General features: G+C 42.8%; 1 protein-coding gene across 2 annotated transcripts in view; it reads left to right on the top strand.

Annotated features, from left to right (window-relative positions):
* Positions 1-19,100, top strand: part of PUM3 (pumilio RNA binding family member 3) — a 907,478-nt gene that overhangs the window by 378,892 nt on the left and 509,486 nt on the right. For both annotated transcript variants that reach the window (XM_044061088.1, XM_044061087.1), the window contains exon 10: positions 2,460-2,538. In XM_044061088.1, the coding sequence (XP_043917023.1) occupies positions 2,460-2,538 (79 nt within the window). The remainder of the gene's footprint in view (positions 1-2,459; positions 2,539-19,100) is intronic.

Genomic DNA, 19,100 nt, shown 5'->3' on the forward strand with positions numbered 1-19,100 from the left:
ACGTGACCAGCTTTCTAGTGGCACCAGTAATTTAGAGAGAGATGGCTTGATGTGCAACTTACTTGCAAGAGCTTTCTCAAAGGCTGATGGTACATTTGAGTGCGATACTTGTCACAGTGGTTGGTAGCTCTGCTGTCTCTCCTTTCTGAAGCAAAAATAAATGATGTATGGCAGAATTTTGAGATACAGTTCATTAAAGTCTATAGATTTTATGCTGTCAGTTTGATAGTGTGCTCATATTTTGCATCTTTTTTTTTTTTTAATGCTGTTTCTTAAATCTGTTTCTGAGAAGTGAAGTTGGAAGAGTTGTATGCTGTTTGGTATTCTAATTTTATGATAATTAAATGCCCAGATTTTTAGGTGGATGTTCTTATGTTTTAGTTGCCTTTGCTCCTATTTTCGGTGCGCAGTTCCAGTTGGTATGACATGTATTGTGTTACTTCATTAGTCTCATTTGGAGTAGTTTTACAACTGTTTCGATATTTCTGCACATGATTTTAGGACAGATGACTTCCCGTATCACTAACCATATTTTGCAGAATTTCAACTTTTTTACATCTTACCAGCTTCAGAACTGAATTACACTTTTCCGATTTCTGCTCTTCTGACATCAAAGTAAACAGACTGACATATTTGCAGCTTCCATTGGGTGGCAGCAAAAAGTGGAATTGTGAAAAACCACATGCACATGCAGTTATTGATAGTGACTGAAGAATGCTTTGGAAGCTGTTAAGTTTTCATTTAATGCTCAGGCACTGTTCAGTTTTTGCAAAGCATATTTTGACAGATTAAGCTGAAACGATCCCTCATAAAATCATCCAAGGTCAACTTTGAGAGAAAAATTGCCATAGATTCAAAAGACAATCATAAGGCCTTCTTCAGCTATGTCAGAAACCTGGGTGGAAACTCCCAGATATGCTCAGAATTAGTCCAAAATGATACAAAAATCACTGAACCCACAGACATTGCCAACATACTGGCAGACAGGTTCAGCATCCCAACTGAGTGTAGCCTCCCAGACATCTCAAATTAAAACACAGCATCAATGGGACGGATGGGGTCAATGAAGAACTAAACCCACACATAAGGCAGCTGTTTAATCTTAGCCTCACCACAGGATATGTGCCTGTGGTCCCACTCCACAAAGAGCTTAACAAGCCTGGTCTGCAAAGCTATGGAGAGGATAAACAAGGACATAGGGACTTGGTTTGGCTTTGTCAAGGGCAACAGTCACCAAGGCCATTGATGAGGAAAGGCAGTTCATACAGCCTACCTTAACCCACACTGGAGCCATGTCAGACCATCTACTTCTCAGAAGTACAGGCAAACATAGGAGGACTATGGCTGACAAAGTTTCGGATGACTGCAAACTGGGTGCCATAGTGGATAGTAAAAACAAGGTAACCCAGCTACCATATAGGTGGCAACCCTCTAAGCACAAAAGAGGTTATCAGGGACCTAATCACAAGTGGTTCGAAGACCTTCTACATTGCCCACCTGATCATGAAGGATTCACATCCAGATCAAGTGAGGTCATTGTTCCCCTGTACTCTTCACTTATCAGACCAATGATAAACCTGTCATATGCTGCCAGACTGAAGAAACTCCAACTCTATTCAGTTGCATACCGTCTGCTCACTGACATACAAGGCCATGACCAATAAATAGGACTTGCTGGAGGGATAGATTTATCAGAGACTCCCCATGCTGTGGAATGCTGGCTCTGTTCAAGAGAAATCTTGACTGGTGGATGGTTTACCCCGAATCATCTCTGTGTCACTACTGGACAGAGGCAAAACAAACGAATGGGCACAGTATTTCTAACATTAAATGCCCTAGGGCAGTTAGCCTAGTATAAACCTATGAACCTATAATAGCTGGTGATTACTATCCAAAAATTGTATTAAAATTAGGTTTATGTTGTAGTTATTAACCTGACAGACAATATTCTTACAATGGGATTCCAAAACGTTAGTAACATTGCAAAGGACCTACCCTGCCCAGACACACAGTGAGATTGGTACCCTCCTAGCCACCTGGTATTATGAGATATTTGTTGGTCGGGGAGCAGAGGACTCTACAGAGTTGCAGATGCTGTGCCAGTTCTGCAGGTCTGTGGAATACCAACAATGTCAGCCTGGTACAGGTAATGAGATTCCAGGATATACCATTATAATGAGATTCCAGGATATACCATTATAATGAGTCTTGTTACATACACATTTGTGACTTAGGCTGAATCCCAGTGATCCAAATGTAGCTGGCAAACTCCTGGAATCCAGACTTCAGTTTGTATATTCCAATAAAAATTAAGAGCTTATGAACCATATGGCAGAGTGTGAGTTATATCATTGGGTAAACATGCTTGATTTTCATTGTGTGAACATTTTGAGAATGTATGTGCATTGAACTCTTAATGTTGTATTCAGAAATATGTTAATATGTACTTTGTCTTTCAGAGAAGCAGTTATCAAACATTCCCTGGTTCATAAAGTGTTCTTGGACTTTTTCACACATGCAACTCCCAAACTAAGAATGGTATGTGTTTTTTAAGGTTTTCTTTTTAATTTTTATTACTCTTTAGTGACTTTATCATTTGAAACAAATCAGTATTTGTTGTCCAAACTGCCCAGCATGTTTCATAAGAGTTAAATACTAACTGATTCAGCTGCTACCCTTTAAATGGAATCCTTTCTGAAGGTTGACTGACATCAAGCCAATGTGTAAGAAATGGGTGATATGCTGCTCATAGCTCAGTCTAGAAACCGTACAGAATATGATCATCCTTCTTAGGCAGTCATCATTACATGCGGACTTCTGCTTACCTGCACACTGGTAGATCCAGACAGTTTTTCCAGGTATAGAGTCCCCCTTACATGTGCCTACATCCTCACTCACACTTGACTGTGCAAGGGAAAGTGGAGTGCAGTAGGCTGATCCTGATATGCATTCCCTCACTTCCATAAGGGATGTTGCCATCAAGCAGCTCTGTATACATCCCCTGCTTAAACCACTGGAAATAGTTTCCCAGATGTCCACCAGAGAAATTGCACCTACCCTTTGTGCCCCCAAGCACTCACAACCCTCTCAGACTCTCTACCCCTCAGGAGAGGTAAGCAAGCCAAACTCCTTTACACCTACCCCCACCTTGGCTCCTGCAGTGCTTGAGCCGCTAGTTGAACTGTGGTCACTTGGGTCCCAGTCAGGGATCCATTACCCTGTGCATGGACTGAACGTAATAAGTGCATTGATTTCTTTACAAGTTGGGTTCCTGTCATAATAGCTGAGTGCTTTAAAAAGTCTAATCCTATTAAATGAAAAGTATTCTGACGTTTTCTTTATAAGAGAAAAAAATATTGTACTTCACGGGGCAGTCTAGAACCCATGAACCCCCCCCCCCCCACCTCTGGTACACATTGTGAGCTCACATTCTGTATCTGAGACATTGCATTTTTACCGAAGTACTTAACTGTAAACTAGTTTTTCATACTGAGAGTTGGATTTTCTGTTTGTGAGTGCTCTGTGTTTTCTGTGCATTTTTTGTGAGGTTTCTGCGTTCTAGTCAGGCAGCATTGTCTGGATAGAGGCCTGCTGTTGTCCAGGCCTGGGTGTTTTGTTTGTTGAGTTTTCTGGCAGCCATCTTCTGCTGATAGTGTCTTGTCTTCTCTGTAAATGAGAGTAACAGGGTTGCCTGACTTTCTGTAGCACAAGTGATTGATTGAAAGAGCAGGAGCTAGCAGGGCTTGGTAGTAATTCGAACTTCTAGATTCTTCCATCTTTTCTGGTGTTTAAACCCAGTGTCTGCAGGGGACTGTGCTTGTTTTTACCAGGCTGTGGAGTGGTGATTCATCACTGGGACAAAGCCAAAATGACCTAAGACTCCAAATGTAGAATAAGTTATTTATTACATTTATTTTATTGAATTACACTTTTTAATGCTTATAATTGTGCTATACAGCTAATCTACTACATTTTGCGGTTATAAAGCTTTTTTTACTGTTTCACTGCATTTGTGTACTGTTTTATATTGTTTTAACTGTATTTTTCATCGCTAGTGTTCCATTACTGTAATTGCATTTTTACTGAATTACTTAAATGTAAACTTCTTTTTCATACTGAAAGTTGTATTTTCGGTTTGTGAGTAGCTAGTAGCTGTAGTATAGTTCTGCACCCTCCCTCCCTGTTGGTGTTTTGTTCTTATACTTGGTGGCTTTGCAGTTGCCCGCCCCTACTGCAAATTTGATCTGGGACACTCCTAGTGTCATTAGCTCATTCTGCCTAATATAGAGAGAACATTTGAGAAGGCCAACCCACTTAGTTTCTTAACCTTGAACTGTAGTCTGTGCTTACATTTTCCCTTTCCACTATATATATATATATATATATATATATATATATATATATGTGTGTGTGTGTATATATATATATATATATATATATATATATATATATATATATATATATATATATATATATATATATATGCTCCTCAAACAATCTGGAAATAGAGAGCTGATAAGTACATCTTTTGGCACTTTTTAACTGTTCAGAGTTCTGCAGTCTTAATTTTTGCTTGACTGAATTATTTATATATTTGCTGGCATTGTTTTCTGATACTCTAAGGGCCTCCAGTTTGATTGTTTCCTAATTTACTGCTTTCTGCACACATTTTAGTCATTTTTAAACTTAATTGCATTTATTTAAACTGTATTTGCTTTAACATTGCTACACACTCAAGTGTGCCAACTTACACTGCATTTGAATTGTTTTACTGCTGTTTTAGCTGCTTTTTTGTTAAAAAAAAAAAAAAAAAAAAAGTTCTAAGCTTGTTTCCCACCTTTCCTGTAACTAGTATAGTCCAAATACAGATTTACTGTATCCAGGACTATTTGTAAGCTTCTGAGCCCCCCAAGCCTTTCTGTGTTAGATGTAAGCCTTCTAGCATATCAGTGGGAGTGGTAAGCACTAGGTAGCCTGTCTACCACAAGATGAGTGGTTTCTGGCCCAGTAATTGTAGTTTATTGAATGTTTGGGCAGTTTTTCCCATCCCTTTCAACTTACTGGTTTAAAAGCCCGTATTCACAGAGGTTTGTGCTTGTTTAAGCTCCGCTCAGCGGCGCTGAGCTGCGGTAAACTATTATTGGTGCCAGAAATTTCCCTTAGATCTTGCTAGTTCTTTCTTTCTTGCACTTCAGAAAGCCTAATCGCCTTGCACTTCAACAGGTTTTTGTAGCAATTGTTATAGCACACCTAAGGGCCATCAGCACTAGGCGTTCTTCATGGAAATAGCTCCAGTACTTAGTAGTTATGACCACCCCTCCTGGCATGATTAAAAGGCAGTTCCCTGTGCTTTCTCCTATTAAGCTGGTGCACTTGGGCATTCTGAGGCAGTGTAGCATGTGCCTCATGTACACAGACAACCCTCTCCTCTTACCTCCCAACACTCAGACTTGTGAGAGATGTACTTGTATCACCAGATTGGAAGCTGTGCACTATCCAGCCAATACCGGACTTAACTGGTCAAGAGGAGTAGGTCAACACCTGCACCACACCACATGGAACACACAGCCCTCCAGAACACCCACTATCACAGCTCTCATATATAAACACAAACCACACACCCACCTTTGCGGAGACACTCAATAGAAATTTACCCAAACAGCAGAGACCTCCAAGACAGAAACACACTCTACCACCACAACACAGCACAAACCACAGGACACATAGCTCACCTCCACAGTGTGTCCCTCAACCTAAACCACTTAGGCTAAACATCTTGCCCAATACACTAATAGTAGGTGACTCAATAGTGAGGCGCACAGATGTCCCACTCACTAGGTTATAAGGAGAAGGTAGTAGCTGTCTATCAGGTTCTAGAGACCGACACATAACACACACACTCAGGTCACTCCACAACAAGTATGACTCTGTCATTGTCCATGTGGGTGTGAATGACCTGAGACGCACCTCACTGGACTACATGAAAAGAGACATGGTAGAGCTCTTGGGTTATGTGCACCAGGCACTTATGACACTAGCCCTGAGCAATACCTTACCGTCACCAAGAATGATACCACAGTACAGATAAAAAATGATTGACTTCAGCAATTGGCTATGTGTCTGGTGTCATTCTAAGGGGATCCAGTATGTGTCTGCATGGGATGACATGATTGACAAACCTCAATGCTTTGCCTGAGATGGCCTGCATCTGTTACCCCTGGTTTTCCGGGTACTGCCTAAGGCTCTTTATACCCCTATAGTGCCTTTTTTTAGGCGGTGTTCCAAAGACCAAATTACCACCATAACAGCTGTAAATAAATGCAATCTGAGGGTCATGCTGCTCAACGCTAGAAGTCTAAATCTCAAGATGCACTCACTTAAAGCACTCCTCAAAATGGAGAACATCGACATTTGTGCTGTAACGGAGACGTTGTTTAAAATGGCAGAAAGCACCCCTGCGCTACCAGGCTATAACTCATTCCACACCTTTCGGCCCCGAAACATGGACAGAAGCTCCAAAGGCGGTGGTGTCTCCATATTCATAAAGGATATGCACACCTCCAGACTAGCAGCCCAGCATAATGCATCTGAGATAGAGCCTGCTGTAGGTCCCCAACCATGTCCCTAGACTCTCACTCTACTTTCCTAAGCACCCTGGAATCTATCAAGGTACAACCCAACACTCTCACACTAGGAAAATTCAACTACTCCTCCATCAGCTGGGAAAACTACTCAAGCACCAATGCATTGGCCCAGCGCTTCCTGGAATTCAATTCCCGTGCCCTAGACCAGCTCATTCTTACCCCCACTAGAGGAAGCAACATCCTTGACCTGGTTATTAGCAACATGGGCAACTGTTGCTCTACACTAATAGTCAGTTCCTCCCTGATTAGATCCAACCACAAACTAATCACCATGGAAGTACACATCTCACCCCCACCCACCGCAGAGGTATCCACCATGTAAAACTTTTCCAAAGCTGACTTTGGACTCCTAAAAACAGAGGTGGCAAACTTCATGGCACCCATGCCAATGGAAAATAGATGCATGACTGCATAATCATACACCAATGCACTGTACAAACATGTACAAAAATGCAAGGAACTAGCCATACCCAACAGAACCAAGATGCTCTTCTCCAAAAAAAGGAAGCCAGTCTGGTGGTCCCCTGCCATTAATAAACTCTACAACAGAAAGAAGAAACTGTTGCAGATAAAGGTGAAATTCCAAGACTAGAAAAATTCCCTTATTAGCCTCAACAAAAAGTTGAGATCCCTCATCAAAACCTCCAAAGCCAGCTATGAAGACAGAATTGCAGCAGACACTAAAAACAACCAAAAAGCCTTTTTTAGTTATGTCAAGAATCTCCATGACAGTACCCAGATTTGCTCTGAGTTACTGCACAATGGTACCTTCTATACTGAGCCAACAGATATTGCCAACATACTGGCCGACAGATTCAGTGCCAACTTTACCCCTCTGTGCCCCCCTAAAGGACCAATCTCAATACCGGAAGAATGCCAGACACCCTGCATTACTGCAGCACAGGTTAAAGCTGCATTGTCTAAGGCCAAGAATACAGCTTCCATGGGACCAGACAATATCCCTGGCTGTGTTCTACATGAATTACAAAGTGAACTGGTACCACATCTGTGTGCTCTGTCCACTCACAGCCTCACCTCAGGCTTTGTCCCTACCGAATGGCATACTGGTACAGTCATCCTTCTCCATAAAGGAGGAGTGACTACAGACCCTGGAAATTATTGCCCCCATTAGCCCAACGAGTCTGTTATGTAAAGCTATGGACGCATCATCATGGACCTAATTAACATGGACCTAATTAACAAGGATATAGGGAATCTCCAAACTCTAGATCCCACGCAGTTTGGTTTTGTGAAAGGTGGATCAAGAACTTTTATTAATACCATTTTATTGGTTATATTGTACACACATTGGCAAATTTGCATTTTTTTGAAGTTAAGGTTCTTTTAGATTTTAGAATGAAGCACTTTGTATGTTTATTTAGTAATATAACCGTTATTAATGACCGAGCGAGAAATTATCTTTTTATATCAACACATCTGTAGTTCACTTTAGCATTTAGAATCAATGAACACATATTATTATTATGTTTAATAGTTATAGTTTAATTTATTAATTTATATTAATATACTGTTGGTTGATAGATTCATGATAGGGCCGTAGGTTTAGAATGTAGACAGTTTAAGTCTATTTGTGCGTTTCATAGGTATTCATTTGTTTTATAAAGGATAATTGTTAATGTGGATTTAAACAAGCCTTTTTTAATAATAATTTTTAAACAACCTTTAGAAGATCTGTATGAGACCAACCCCAAATGAGAGGTTGTTAATTGAATAATTGTTGTTCTATTTAATATGGAGATGGATAGTCATTTAGTGTTTTGTCTTCGTCTGAGGAAGGAAGGATACGAAGCCTTCCGAAAGTGCTTGTTTTAAAATAAAAGTTCTTACGTTTATTCTACACAGTTTTCGTTGCTTCATCTTACTTTACATTTGGATTATTGCAGTGGCTGTTACCGTATCCCTGTAAGAGCCGACCTTGGTGGTGTGTTCCCTCTGCGTTTTTGTTTTTATTGGTTTGTGAGGTTCTTTCGTGCTACTGAAAGGTGGATCATGCCTGCTCAACCTGGTTGACTTCTTTGAGTCAGTCACCACAGCAGTGGATGAAGGTAAGGCAGTTCATACAGCCTAGCTCAATCTGGCCAAGGCCTTTGATACTGTTCCTCACTCAGGAATTATTGATAAACTCACCAAACTAGGCATCAACCCCTATATCGTTAGGTAGGTTGCAAATTGGCTCACAGATAGAACACACAGTGTGAAAGTAGCGGACTCTCAAGTCAGATTGTCGTTCAATCACAAGCGGAGTCCCAAGGACTGGCCTTAGATCAACTGGTGCCCTAGGCAAACGGGCTTCACGGTGTCCCCTACTATACCACCCGGTGCTCCCATCCTGGTCTTCCTACACCAAATAAATAACTGTTAAAGTGCCGCTGCTAGAGCGTGCCCTAGTTGCCCGCCTTGGTGGCCTTTGCCTAAGGCCAGCTGTGGGAGTCCCGCAGGAATCGGTCCCGAGTCCTCTCCTGTTTGGCATCTACTTCTCAGAAGTCATAGCCGGCCTTAGGCATAGGCCAACTAGGCGGCCACCTAGGGCGCCGCTTTAGTAGGGGCACTTTTCCAGTATTTATTTGGTGTAGGTAGACCAGGATGGGGGGCACTGGGTGGTGTGGTGGGGGTGCTGTGGTGCCCTTTTGCCTAGGGCACCAGTTGACTTAAGGCCACTCCAGAGTCCAGGCCAACACAGAGGGACTTCGGCTGACCAAATTCGCAGACGACTGCAAGCTGGGAGTCATTATTAACTCACCAAATGATGCAGACATTCTACAGAAAGGCCTCACTGAGACCAATAACTGGTGTTGAAACCATGCCCTTAAGCTTAATGCCAAAAAATGTGTCATCATCCCCTTTGGGAAAAACTCAATTGCCACTAATTACCACATGGATGGGAGCCCACTGAGCACTGAAGGTGTTATAAGAGATGTGGGGACACAGGTTGACAGCAGTCTCTCCTTCGACCACCACATTGCCACTGTGGTCAGAAAGTCCTTCTTTGTGGCACATCTCATTACCAAGGGTTTTGCATCCAGGAAGAAAGAGCTCATTATCTCTCTCTACTCTTCCCTCATTAGACCAATCCTCGAGTATAATGCCCCATTTGGCATGTACCTCACTAGATGTATGCAACAGCTGGAGAGGTCACAAAAGTACCTACGAAGAGGATCCTAGGCCTTAAATACATGTCCTACATGTACAGACTCAAAAAAAACTCCAGCTATTTTCTATCTCATATTGTCTACTAAGAGATGATCTCTGCTTGACATACAAAGCCATGTCTGACCCAGCTCTGTTAGAAATGCTACATCTAAAGAAATCCCAGTCCCTGCACACCACATGCTCCAGAGACCTCAACCTCATTATTGCAATCAATAGAACATGCTAGAGGGACAGGTTCATAACCCAGAGACTGCCCATGCTCTGGAATAGACTTCCCATACATTTCAAGCAGAGCACCTCACTAGCCGTCTTCAAGAGAAATCTTCATGAGTGGATGGGAAATAGAAAGTTCACCCCTGGGATCCCTCCAGTGGCTCTACTTGATAGTCACTGGGAACTAACAACTGGCTGCACAATGCCAGGGCACTTCTATGGGCTAGGCTTGTAAAGACCCCAGGCCAATTAGCCTAGTACACACCTGTGAACAGCCAGCCTTACACTAAGTTCCTGTGTTCAGTGCCAAAGAAAGATAATCATTCAGAGTACTCCTCCGGTTTTCAAAGCATCAATCATGACTTGAGTCATTACTGTCATTACTGGTTGGAAGGAGAGGACAGTGTCAGGGATGTCAAGCAGTTTAGCTTGGCTACCAAGAGAAGGAGGTGCAAGAAGCTCAAGGCCTATGCAACCGCTTCTAGGATGGTGTTTGTGGAAGTTAGGCAAGCCTAGAATAAGGACTAATAGAAGTGTCTGTCATGCATTCCCTGCCTAGTACCACAGCATTGTTGGAGTAGGAGGAGTTGGACAAGCGATATTGGCAAATCCTTCGAGGAGCTGATTCAAACCTTGAAAACACCTCTCTTTTCCTCTTAATGTCACAGCTTTTCAGTCAACTGTCAATGTTTGAATTCAAATACATGTCTCTGAGGGGATGACAGAGGCCCCATGAAAAGTGTACTCATGCATCCTAAAGTGCAACCACTGTTCTCTGAAACTACTAGAATTCTTCAGTTTTGAGTTGACCACCAGAAAATGGTCCCTCAAGTCTTTCAGACAGAGCTTAGTGGTTGCATTCAGGACCAAGGATACAACTCTTCTGTTCAGGTCTTTCTGCTTGCCCATCAGGGTTTGATGGCTCAGAGTGTGATAGGTCCAACAGTGCCGTCCTTGTCTGAGTTTCTCAAATAAGCCCTTGGACATTAGACAGTTAATTGTTGTTGCTAGTTTAGTGCGTGCCTTTCTTATCCCTACAGCATCTTCATTAGATATGTCCCCATGCTGTAGATCCTTGTCGGTCAGCACATATTGCCATCCCATTATGTGCTCATTTCCACATGTCCATGTTGAGTCCACTCATGCCGGGGCTTAGACAGGGAGATTTTGTTTTGTACTCTTTCTGATGTCCTTCCATTTCACTGTTCATAAGGATCCTCTGCCAAGGGTGGCCTGATGTCTGCCCAGTAAACCAAAGCCTTAGGTTGTTTTAAGGTACTCTGTATATCCCATGTATGCTGCTTGTGTAGTATAGAACATAAAGGTGACATCCGTACATACCATCCTCAGAACTTCTTTGCCGCCAATCTGAACACCATCTCTTGATCGTCTGTCTGAATGCCAGCATTTAGTTGCTGGTTTCACCAAGCCGTTGTAGATAAGTGCCCCACTGGGGTTTCTTTTACTTATCTTTTTTCTTTTTGTTGCTTGTGGAGATGTTCTTTGTGTTTCACTGTTGCAGTCATTACATTTGGGTAATCTGCTGGCAGGTTGCCCTCAGTCGGCCTGATTAACAAAGTCTTGGGTCCTGCGTCGGTTGGTGTCCCTTCTTCCATGTCGTCAGGGTATAAAACATGCAGCCAACGCCATTACATCAGTCTTTGTTGCGACGCGGTGCTCGAAGCAGAAGCAGTTCGCAAGTGCCGGTCGGCCGACTCCTGGAATTTTTGTTTTCGAGTTTTAGAACCAAAGTCTTCAACTAAAAGCTAAGTACCCCATTAGGGAAACTTTTTCTTGCTCCTTACCGATGTCAGTAAAAGTTAACAAGTGTATTACTTGTGGGAAGCAAATACCTCATAAGGATTTCCATTTGTACTGTATTCCTTGCATAAGCCCTGACCACAACGTATCTTGCTGTCGGTTTTGTGCTTTATTTAATCAGCGCACTATCCGTCAGTACATTTTTGCTTCTAAATATTTCGGTTCTCGGTTTAATTATCCAGAATTGACGTCGTTTAGCCATCCGACTACCGGAATACTGAAAAAACACAAAGAAAGAGACAGGCCGTTGAGGTCCAAAACTGCCGACGATGCTTCTCCTAAGCCAGTCGCCAGTTCGCTGGTACTCAGTGAGGCACTTTCACAGCCCCTGATACCCGCTACTTCTGATTCGCAGGCCTCTACTGAGACCCATTCAGAGTTCAGTATGCCGTGAGATACTTCACCTATGGAACCCGCGGATGTCTCTACCTTGGATGGGTCCGGAGCTGCTGGGCAGGCACCGCCTTCTGAGGGTGCATTCAGGCCTACAGATCTGTATATTAAACCGACACCACCATCAGTTTTAAGGCCAAAATCTCGATCTATGTCTAAAAAACTGACACCCAGTCCACATGTTTCGGCCCCTATGCCTAAAAAACAAATGATCAAAATGGCTGAAGATTTAATTAGTCTAATCAGGGGTAGTCAACCCCCCCCCCTTCTAAGAGGCCTAGGGCTGAACTTCACTATGAATCTTCTGAACAGGACTCTGTTTCTTTTGACTCTTCTAATGAACAGGATATGTCCATACCTACTTATGAGGACTCTGATGCAGAGGATTCCATTCCTTCTGCTTCTCCCCCTGAGGATTTTTCTTTTGGAGAAACTTTACATACCTTAAGAGAGCATTTCCACTGGGAAAGTCGGGTTTTTTCTGAATCCAAAAAGAGGCTTAGGGATTTTCTTCTTCTTCCTCGGCATAGGCATTTGGCTATGCCTCCTGTACTAGACATTGTTGATTGTGTTTTCAGAATCCAGTATGGCCCCAGAATCCAGTATGGCCCCTGATTTCCTGCTTCTGGCTCCTTGTAAGCTAGACAGATACTACAGGGTTCCTGACTCCCACAAATTCCTTTTCAAAAATCCTGTTGCAGACCCTGAAACCATTTCTCAGGGGCCCAAGGGCATTAAGGCTTCTACTGCTAAAAATCCTACCCCTTCTGATAGAGACTCCAGGGCACTGGATAGATGGGGTAAAAAGGTTTATACTTCTGCAACTTTGGCAATCAGGGCTTTAAACTGTCAATTCCATATGCTAAAATATCAACAGCATATCATGGAACTGCTTTTAACAGAAAATTATGTTGATTTCTGACTGTGTGGAAAATAAGGATTTACAGGATTTATTGCATTCAGCTGAACAAGTTGGAAAACATACTTTGCAATGTGGTTTTGATTCTTTGGAGGCCTCTTGCAGGGCTGCTGTTACTGGGTCTGTGTTAGAAGGCATGCTTGGCTTAAGGAGCAATGTCTGCCTGATCGTGTTAAAGCAAAATTGTTGGATGCTCCTTTGCAGCAGGACCGTCTGTTTGGTAATAAGGCTGAAGATGTTTTAAAAAAGATGGAAGATAAAGCTAAATCTATGCAAACTGTGAAAGATTTCTTACACGTGCAACCTCCAAGATTTAGTAGGCACTGGCCTACTAAGAACTGGTCCTTTCCAGTTCCTTCCACAGCCACTCAAGCCAAACCCAGACATTCCAAAAGCACCAGGTTTCAGTCCCAAGGGACTTTCAGAACTAAGCTATGAGGTGCCTCCGCTTCCAAATTTGGAAACAACAAGACACCTCCCGATGATAAACAGTCTCAATGACTTTACTTTAAAATTATCAAGCACTTGCCTATTAGCTGCCCCTTTGGGGGGAAAACTGGCTCTTCATGCAAAAAACTGTCAACTTATAACCCAGGACAAATGGGTTTTAAATATAGTGTCCCAGAAATACAGATTTCATTTTCACATGTTGCCAACTCCAAACGGATGGCCAGACCTGCCCCCAATTCTGTGGGCAGAGGCTCAGAAACAAGTATTTTCCCTCCTAAGCATGGGGGGCAATTCATCTAGTACCAGAAGAGGAAAAGGGATAAGGTTTTTATTCCAGACTTTTCCTGGTACCCGGAAAAGACAAACCATGACGTCCAATTCTAGACCTGTCTACTCTAAACACCTTTCTGGACATTATAAAATTCAAGATGCTGACTCTTCACCAGTTACTTCCTATGCTAGGCAAAGATGCCTGGTTGGCAACTCTAGATTTAAAAGAGGCTTACCTGCATATCCCAATCAGGGAATCTTGCAGAAGATACCTCCGCTTCAAAGCAGGCTAATTGCATTATCAGTTCTCTGCACTGCCCTTTGGCTTATCTACTGTGCCCAGGGCATTTACAAAGTGCCTGGCTCCAGTAATTGCATTTTGCAGGCAAAGAAATATTCAGATATATCCATACTTGGGATGATTGTCTAATTCAATCAGAAAACAAGTCCATTCTTCTAAAACATCTGGTGTTTGTAAAAAGGGTTTTAACTTGTCTAGGGTACACCATAAACAAAAAGAAATCACAACTAGTACCCTCTCAAAGAATTACATTCCTGGGTGCAAGCTTGAATACAACTGCCAGATGGCTTTCCTTACGCCAGAAAAGCAAATTCAATTGGTGACTTACTTCAAACAGGTGGCCACAAAAACCCTGCTGTCTGCAAGACAAATACTGTGAGCCTTGGGGTTCATGGCCTCCTGCATTCTTCTAATTCCATATGCAAGACTGCATATGAGGAAACTTCAGTGGTACTTAAGTTTATGGAGTCAACATTGTCACAGCCTGGAAACAATGATTCCCATCATACATTGCCTGCAACTAGAGTTCCTATGGTGGGCAGAGGCCTGCCACCAAAACAAGGGACTGCCATTCACACCACCCCCTGCCACCCAAACCCTAAATACAGATGCATCAGACTATGCATGGGGGAGCTCATCTGGCAGGGAAGTGCATTCAGGGCAAATGGAGCCCAAATCAAAAGCACCTTCATATCAATCAGAAAGAAATGCTAGCTGTACAGAATGCATTGACAGCCTTCAAGGACTACCTTCATCCAGGACAACTAATGGTAAAGACGGACAACACCACAGTTATGTGGTACATAAACAAGCAGGGGGGGGTACACGTTCCTACTCCTCTGCAGACTAGCCATGGCATTGTGGAACACGGCCTTGAGCTATCACGTTCACCTACAAGCTTAATTCCTGCCAGGAAAGCTGAATATTTTGGCAGATGAACTAAGCAGAAATCTCATGGACCCACACAAATGTAAACTGGAACCACGGATTTTCAACATGTTGGCACGCAAATGGGGGAGCCCAGACATAGATCTTTTTGCCTCACCCCAGAACTACCAGCTGGACAAATTTTGCACAAGAACTCCTCACAAAAAAGCCTGGAAAGTGGATGCTCTGTCCTTCAGCTGGGAAAACCTATCAGTCTATGCCTTCCCCCCTCTGCCTTTGCTCTCCAAAGTTCTACTAAAAGTCAAACAGGACAAACCAAAAATGATTTTGATTGCTCCAGACTGACCTCGCCAACACTGGTACCCACTCCTATGCAGTCTGTCACAAATTTCTCCATGGCACCTGCCTCAGACACCTTCCTTACTGTCACAGCAAAACAACCAAATTCTGCACCCTCAGCTCCAAACATTGAATCTTGCAGCTTGGCTAATCACTTAAATTCCCCCTTAGCATCCCTCAGCAAACCTGTGATGGAAGTCATTTTGGAGGCGAGAAGACCTACCACTAGAAGATCTTATGCTGACAAATGGAAAAGATTCTGTGCTTGGAATCATTCTCAAGGAATGAGCACAGCAGTGCCCAATTTACCTCAGATTTTGCAATACTTAACTGAGAGGCTTCACAAGGGCCTGTCTTTTTCTTCCATAAAAATCCATGCCTCAGCAATTTCAGCTCATTACAACACAGAATCCCCACTCTTCTCTCATCCTCTGCTAAGGCAGTATCTCAGAGGGGCCAAAAACTTGACGCCACCCAGGAGAGCTCCAATCCCTGCCTGGGACCTTAACTTTGTATTGGAGAAACTCACTCTACCTCCTTTCATGCCAGCTGCTACTGTAGACTTAAAATTTCTTTCCTGGAAAACAGCCTTCCTTTTAGCAATCATTTCGGCTAGAAGGATTTCTGAATTACAGGCCCTTATGGCAGTGGAGCCTTTCATCATCTTTCATGCGGACAGGGTGTCACTCAGGACCAACCCATCCTTCATGCCCAAGGTGGTATACAGTGTGGCTCTTAATCAGTCCATTCATTTGCCAATTTTCTTTCCCAATCCACAGAACAATGGGGAGTGGATTCTGCATTCATTGGATGTACACAGACAACTTAAATTTTACTTGGACAGGACTAAATCTCGAAGAAAATCTGAACAACTGCTGGTAGCATTTGCTGCAGGGGCAGAGTAAAAGGCTATTTCAAAGCAAACCATTTCCAAATGGATAAGCCATTGTATTCATTTCTGCTATAAGCACCATGGAAAACTATCCCCTAGGGGATTAGATCCCATTCCACCAGGGCTGTATCTACCTCTGCAGCCTTTCTCAGAGGTGTTCCTACCAGGGATGTTCTAGAAGCTGCTACCTGGAGTTCAGTTCATACTTTCACCAAGCATTATCACTTACCAATTTTCTCTAAATCCAGAGCTGGCTTTGCCACTGCTGTTTTGCAGGGCCTTATAGCTGGTCCTAATGCTGTATAAATCCATCCTCCCAACCATAGCTTTGGGAATCTACCCAAAGGTAATGACTGCAGCAGTGAAACACGAAGAACATCGTACAGTTGTGTACACTTACCATAAATGTAGATGTTCGAGTGTATTCACTGTTGCAGTCCTGGTTACCCTCCCTCCACCCCCGTTTTTTTTTTCTTATTATGCCTCTACTTTCTTTTTCTGCACTTAAAAGCCTTTTTGGTGTATTTGCTTTTGTTTGGAGGTATATTTTTTTGTTTTAAATTTTTTATATATTTTGCTCCCCGTTTGGGGGTACACCTGACATCTGGGGCAAGAAAAGAAAAACTGATGCAATGGCGTTGGCTGCATGTTTTATACCCCTGACAACCTGACGTCATGGAAGAAGGGACAGCAACCGACGCAGGACCCAAGACTTTGTTAATCAGGCCAACTGAGGGCAACCTGCCAGCTGATTACCTAAATGTAATGACTGCAACAGTGAATACACTCGAACATCTACATTTATGGTAAGTGTACACAACTGTACTTTCTTCCTCATCCCAGGTTTCTTCTTGAGCTTTGGCACTCTCCCTCTTGCTATGAATACTGCAACAGTGAAATGGAAGGACATAGTACTGTTGTGTAAAATCTTACCATAACGGTAGATGTCCTTCACTTCACTGTTGCAGTATTCACTCCCTCCCTCCTCCCCCTGGTCTGTTTGTCTTCTGGATGTACTGGCTCTGTTTTTCCTTGGATTGGCATTCCTACTGGGCTCTCAGTTCTAAAGATAATACACACAGGCATCACCTTTACTCCCTACACTACAAAAGGAGCATAAATGTGATGTACTTGTGCCTTAAGGCGACCTAAGGCTTTAGTATACTGGCCAGACTTCGAGCTACCCTTGGCAGGGGATCCCTAATGCTATGAATACTGCAACAGTGAAGAGAACGACATCTATCGTTATGGTAAGGTTTCACACAACTGCACTTTCTTTAGAATCGAACATTGTACCTTCCTGAAATTGTTTCATATTTTTTTCTAATCCAAGCTGTTCATTTCCTTGTTTTGTTTTCCAAGTAACAAAACCAAGGAAACAGGGGCCACTCACTCCACAGATGTGTACTCACAGTTCAGGTTTTACCTGGAGTGAACACATAAGTTTGAAAACCTGAACAACTGCATTTCTGCTTTGCTACTGAGCGGGAGAGGTTGTCATTTGCCAACCACCCTTCCCAAGTAGATTCGACACTTTGCTTTCAAGATGGTATACTACTTACTGGAGAGAGTTGCTGTTGAAGCCCCCTCCACAGGAGGCATGGCTGCATATGTTGATTGAGCAAAAAATGTAACTGTTGCAGACATTTGTGCTGTAGGTCTGTTGGGTTGTAAGTTCATACCTTTACTGTTATTTCTTGGACTGCATCTCCAATAGTTGGGCATCCATTGCGAATTTAGTACTTCTTGACCTGGCCTTCAGAGCTTAAGCATTTCAGCTATACACTGTTTTTTTTTTCTTCTAGCAGTTCTTTGTACATGTTAGGATTCTTCCCATTTGTAGGTCCACCTAGAAAGGCCTCTAGTACTAGATATAACTGTTAACGGTTGATCTGTGCAGTGTATCCATGTAACATGTAGGTATCTGTTTTATTGCTTTTTGGTTTGGCAAAATGTGTCAGCAGTATTTAAATGTTCTGTCAAGACCCGGGAAAGCACATCCCATTTCAGAGTTAGTGTGATGACCTGCCTTGAGATTTTGTGACTTTGATGTAGGTTATGCTCTGTTAGAGGATGCAGGAACAAAGCCCTTCTGCATGTGAGGTGTGAGAGATTTGCCACTTAATTCACCTTGTATACAATTGCATTTTTTGGTAGAAGGATTCCACTGAAGAGCTCTGAAACTCTCCTAGATCTCAACAAAATGTAGTGTATCCATGCTTGCTCAGTGATTGAGGGCAAATTGAAAGTTTCTGGGTCTAAGCACACACTTTGTATGGCATGATATCACAGTGTGCACTATCATAGGACTCAAGTGGACTCAAGTGCCGTGGGCGTGGAAGTGTCATAGAAAAATAGCTGGACTGGAGTGTGTATGTGTGTTGAAGGATTCTAGTCAAAAAGATATTTCTCACCAGGCTGTGCCATACAGAGGGATGGAGCCCTAACAAAGATGACCCGAATTCAGGTAGTGGTTTGCACACTGGAAAAATCAGTTAAGGGGAGATGGGAGTGAGTAAGTGATTTACACTGGCTTGGTCAACCTGTAAGGAGGTGAAATGGAGTTTGGCTTGGTGCTCCCAAGCTGGTAAGTAGCTCTTGTCAGTGTGTGTGTGTGTGTGTGTGTACGTGTACCAGTACAGAAGTATAGGTGGTCCCTATTGTGACAGATGTGCTCATTTCAGTCACCAGGGCATGAGAGATATGGCTAAACAAAATAAAACTCCCACATTGCTTGGATGCTGGCAGAGGTACAAACAACCCTCATGGCTGCCTAAATGATGGCTCCACTGGACAACT

This window comes from Protopterus annectens, chromosome 2.part0, assembly GCF_019279795.1.
Source record: "Protopterus annectens isolate FY-2018-M chromosome 2.part0, PAN1.0, whole genome shotgun sequence".
In the NCBI taxonomy this organism is placed as follows: domain Eukaryota; kingdom Metazoa; phylum Chordata; order Ceratodontiformes; family Protopteridae; genus Protopterus; species Protopterus annectens.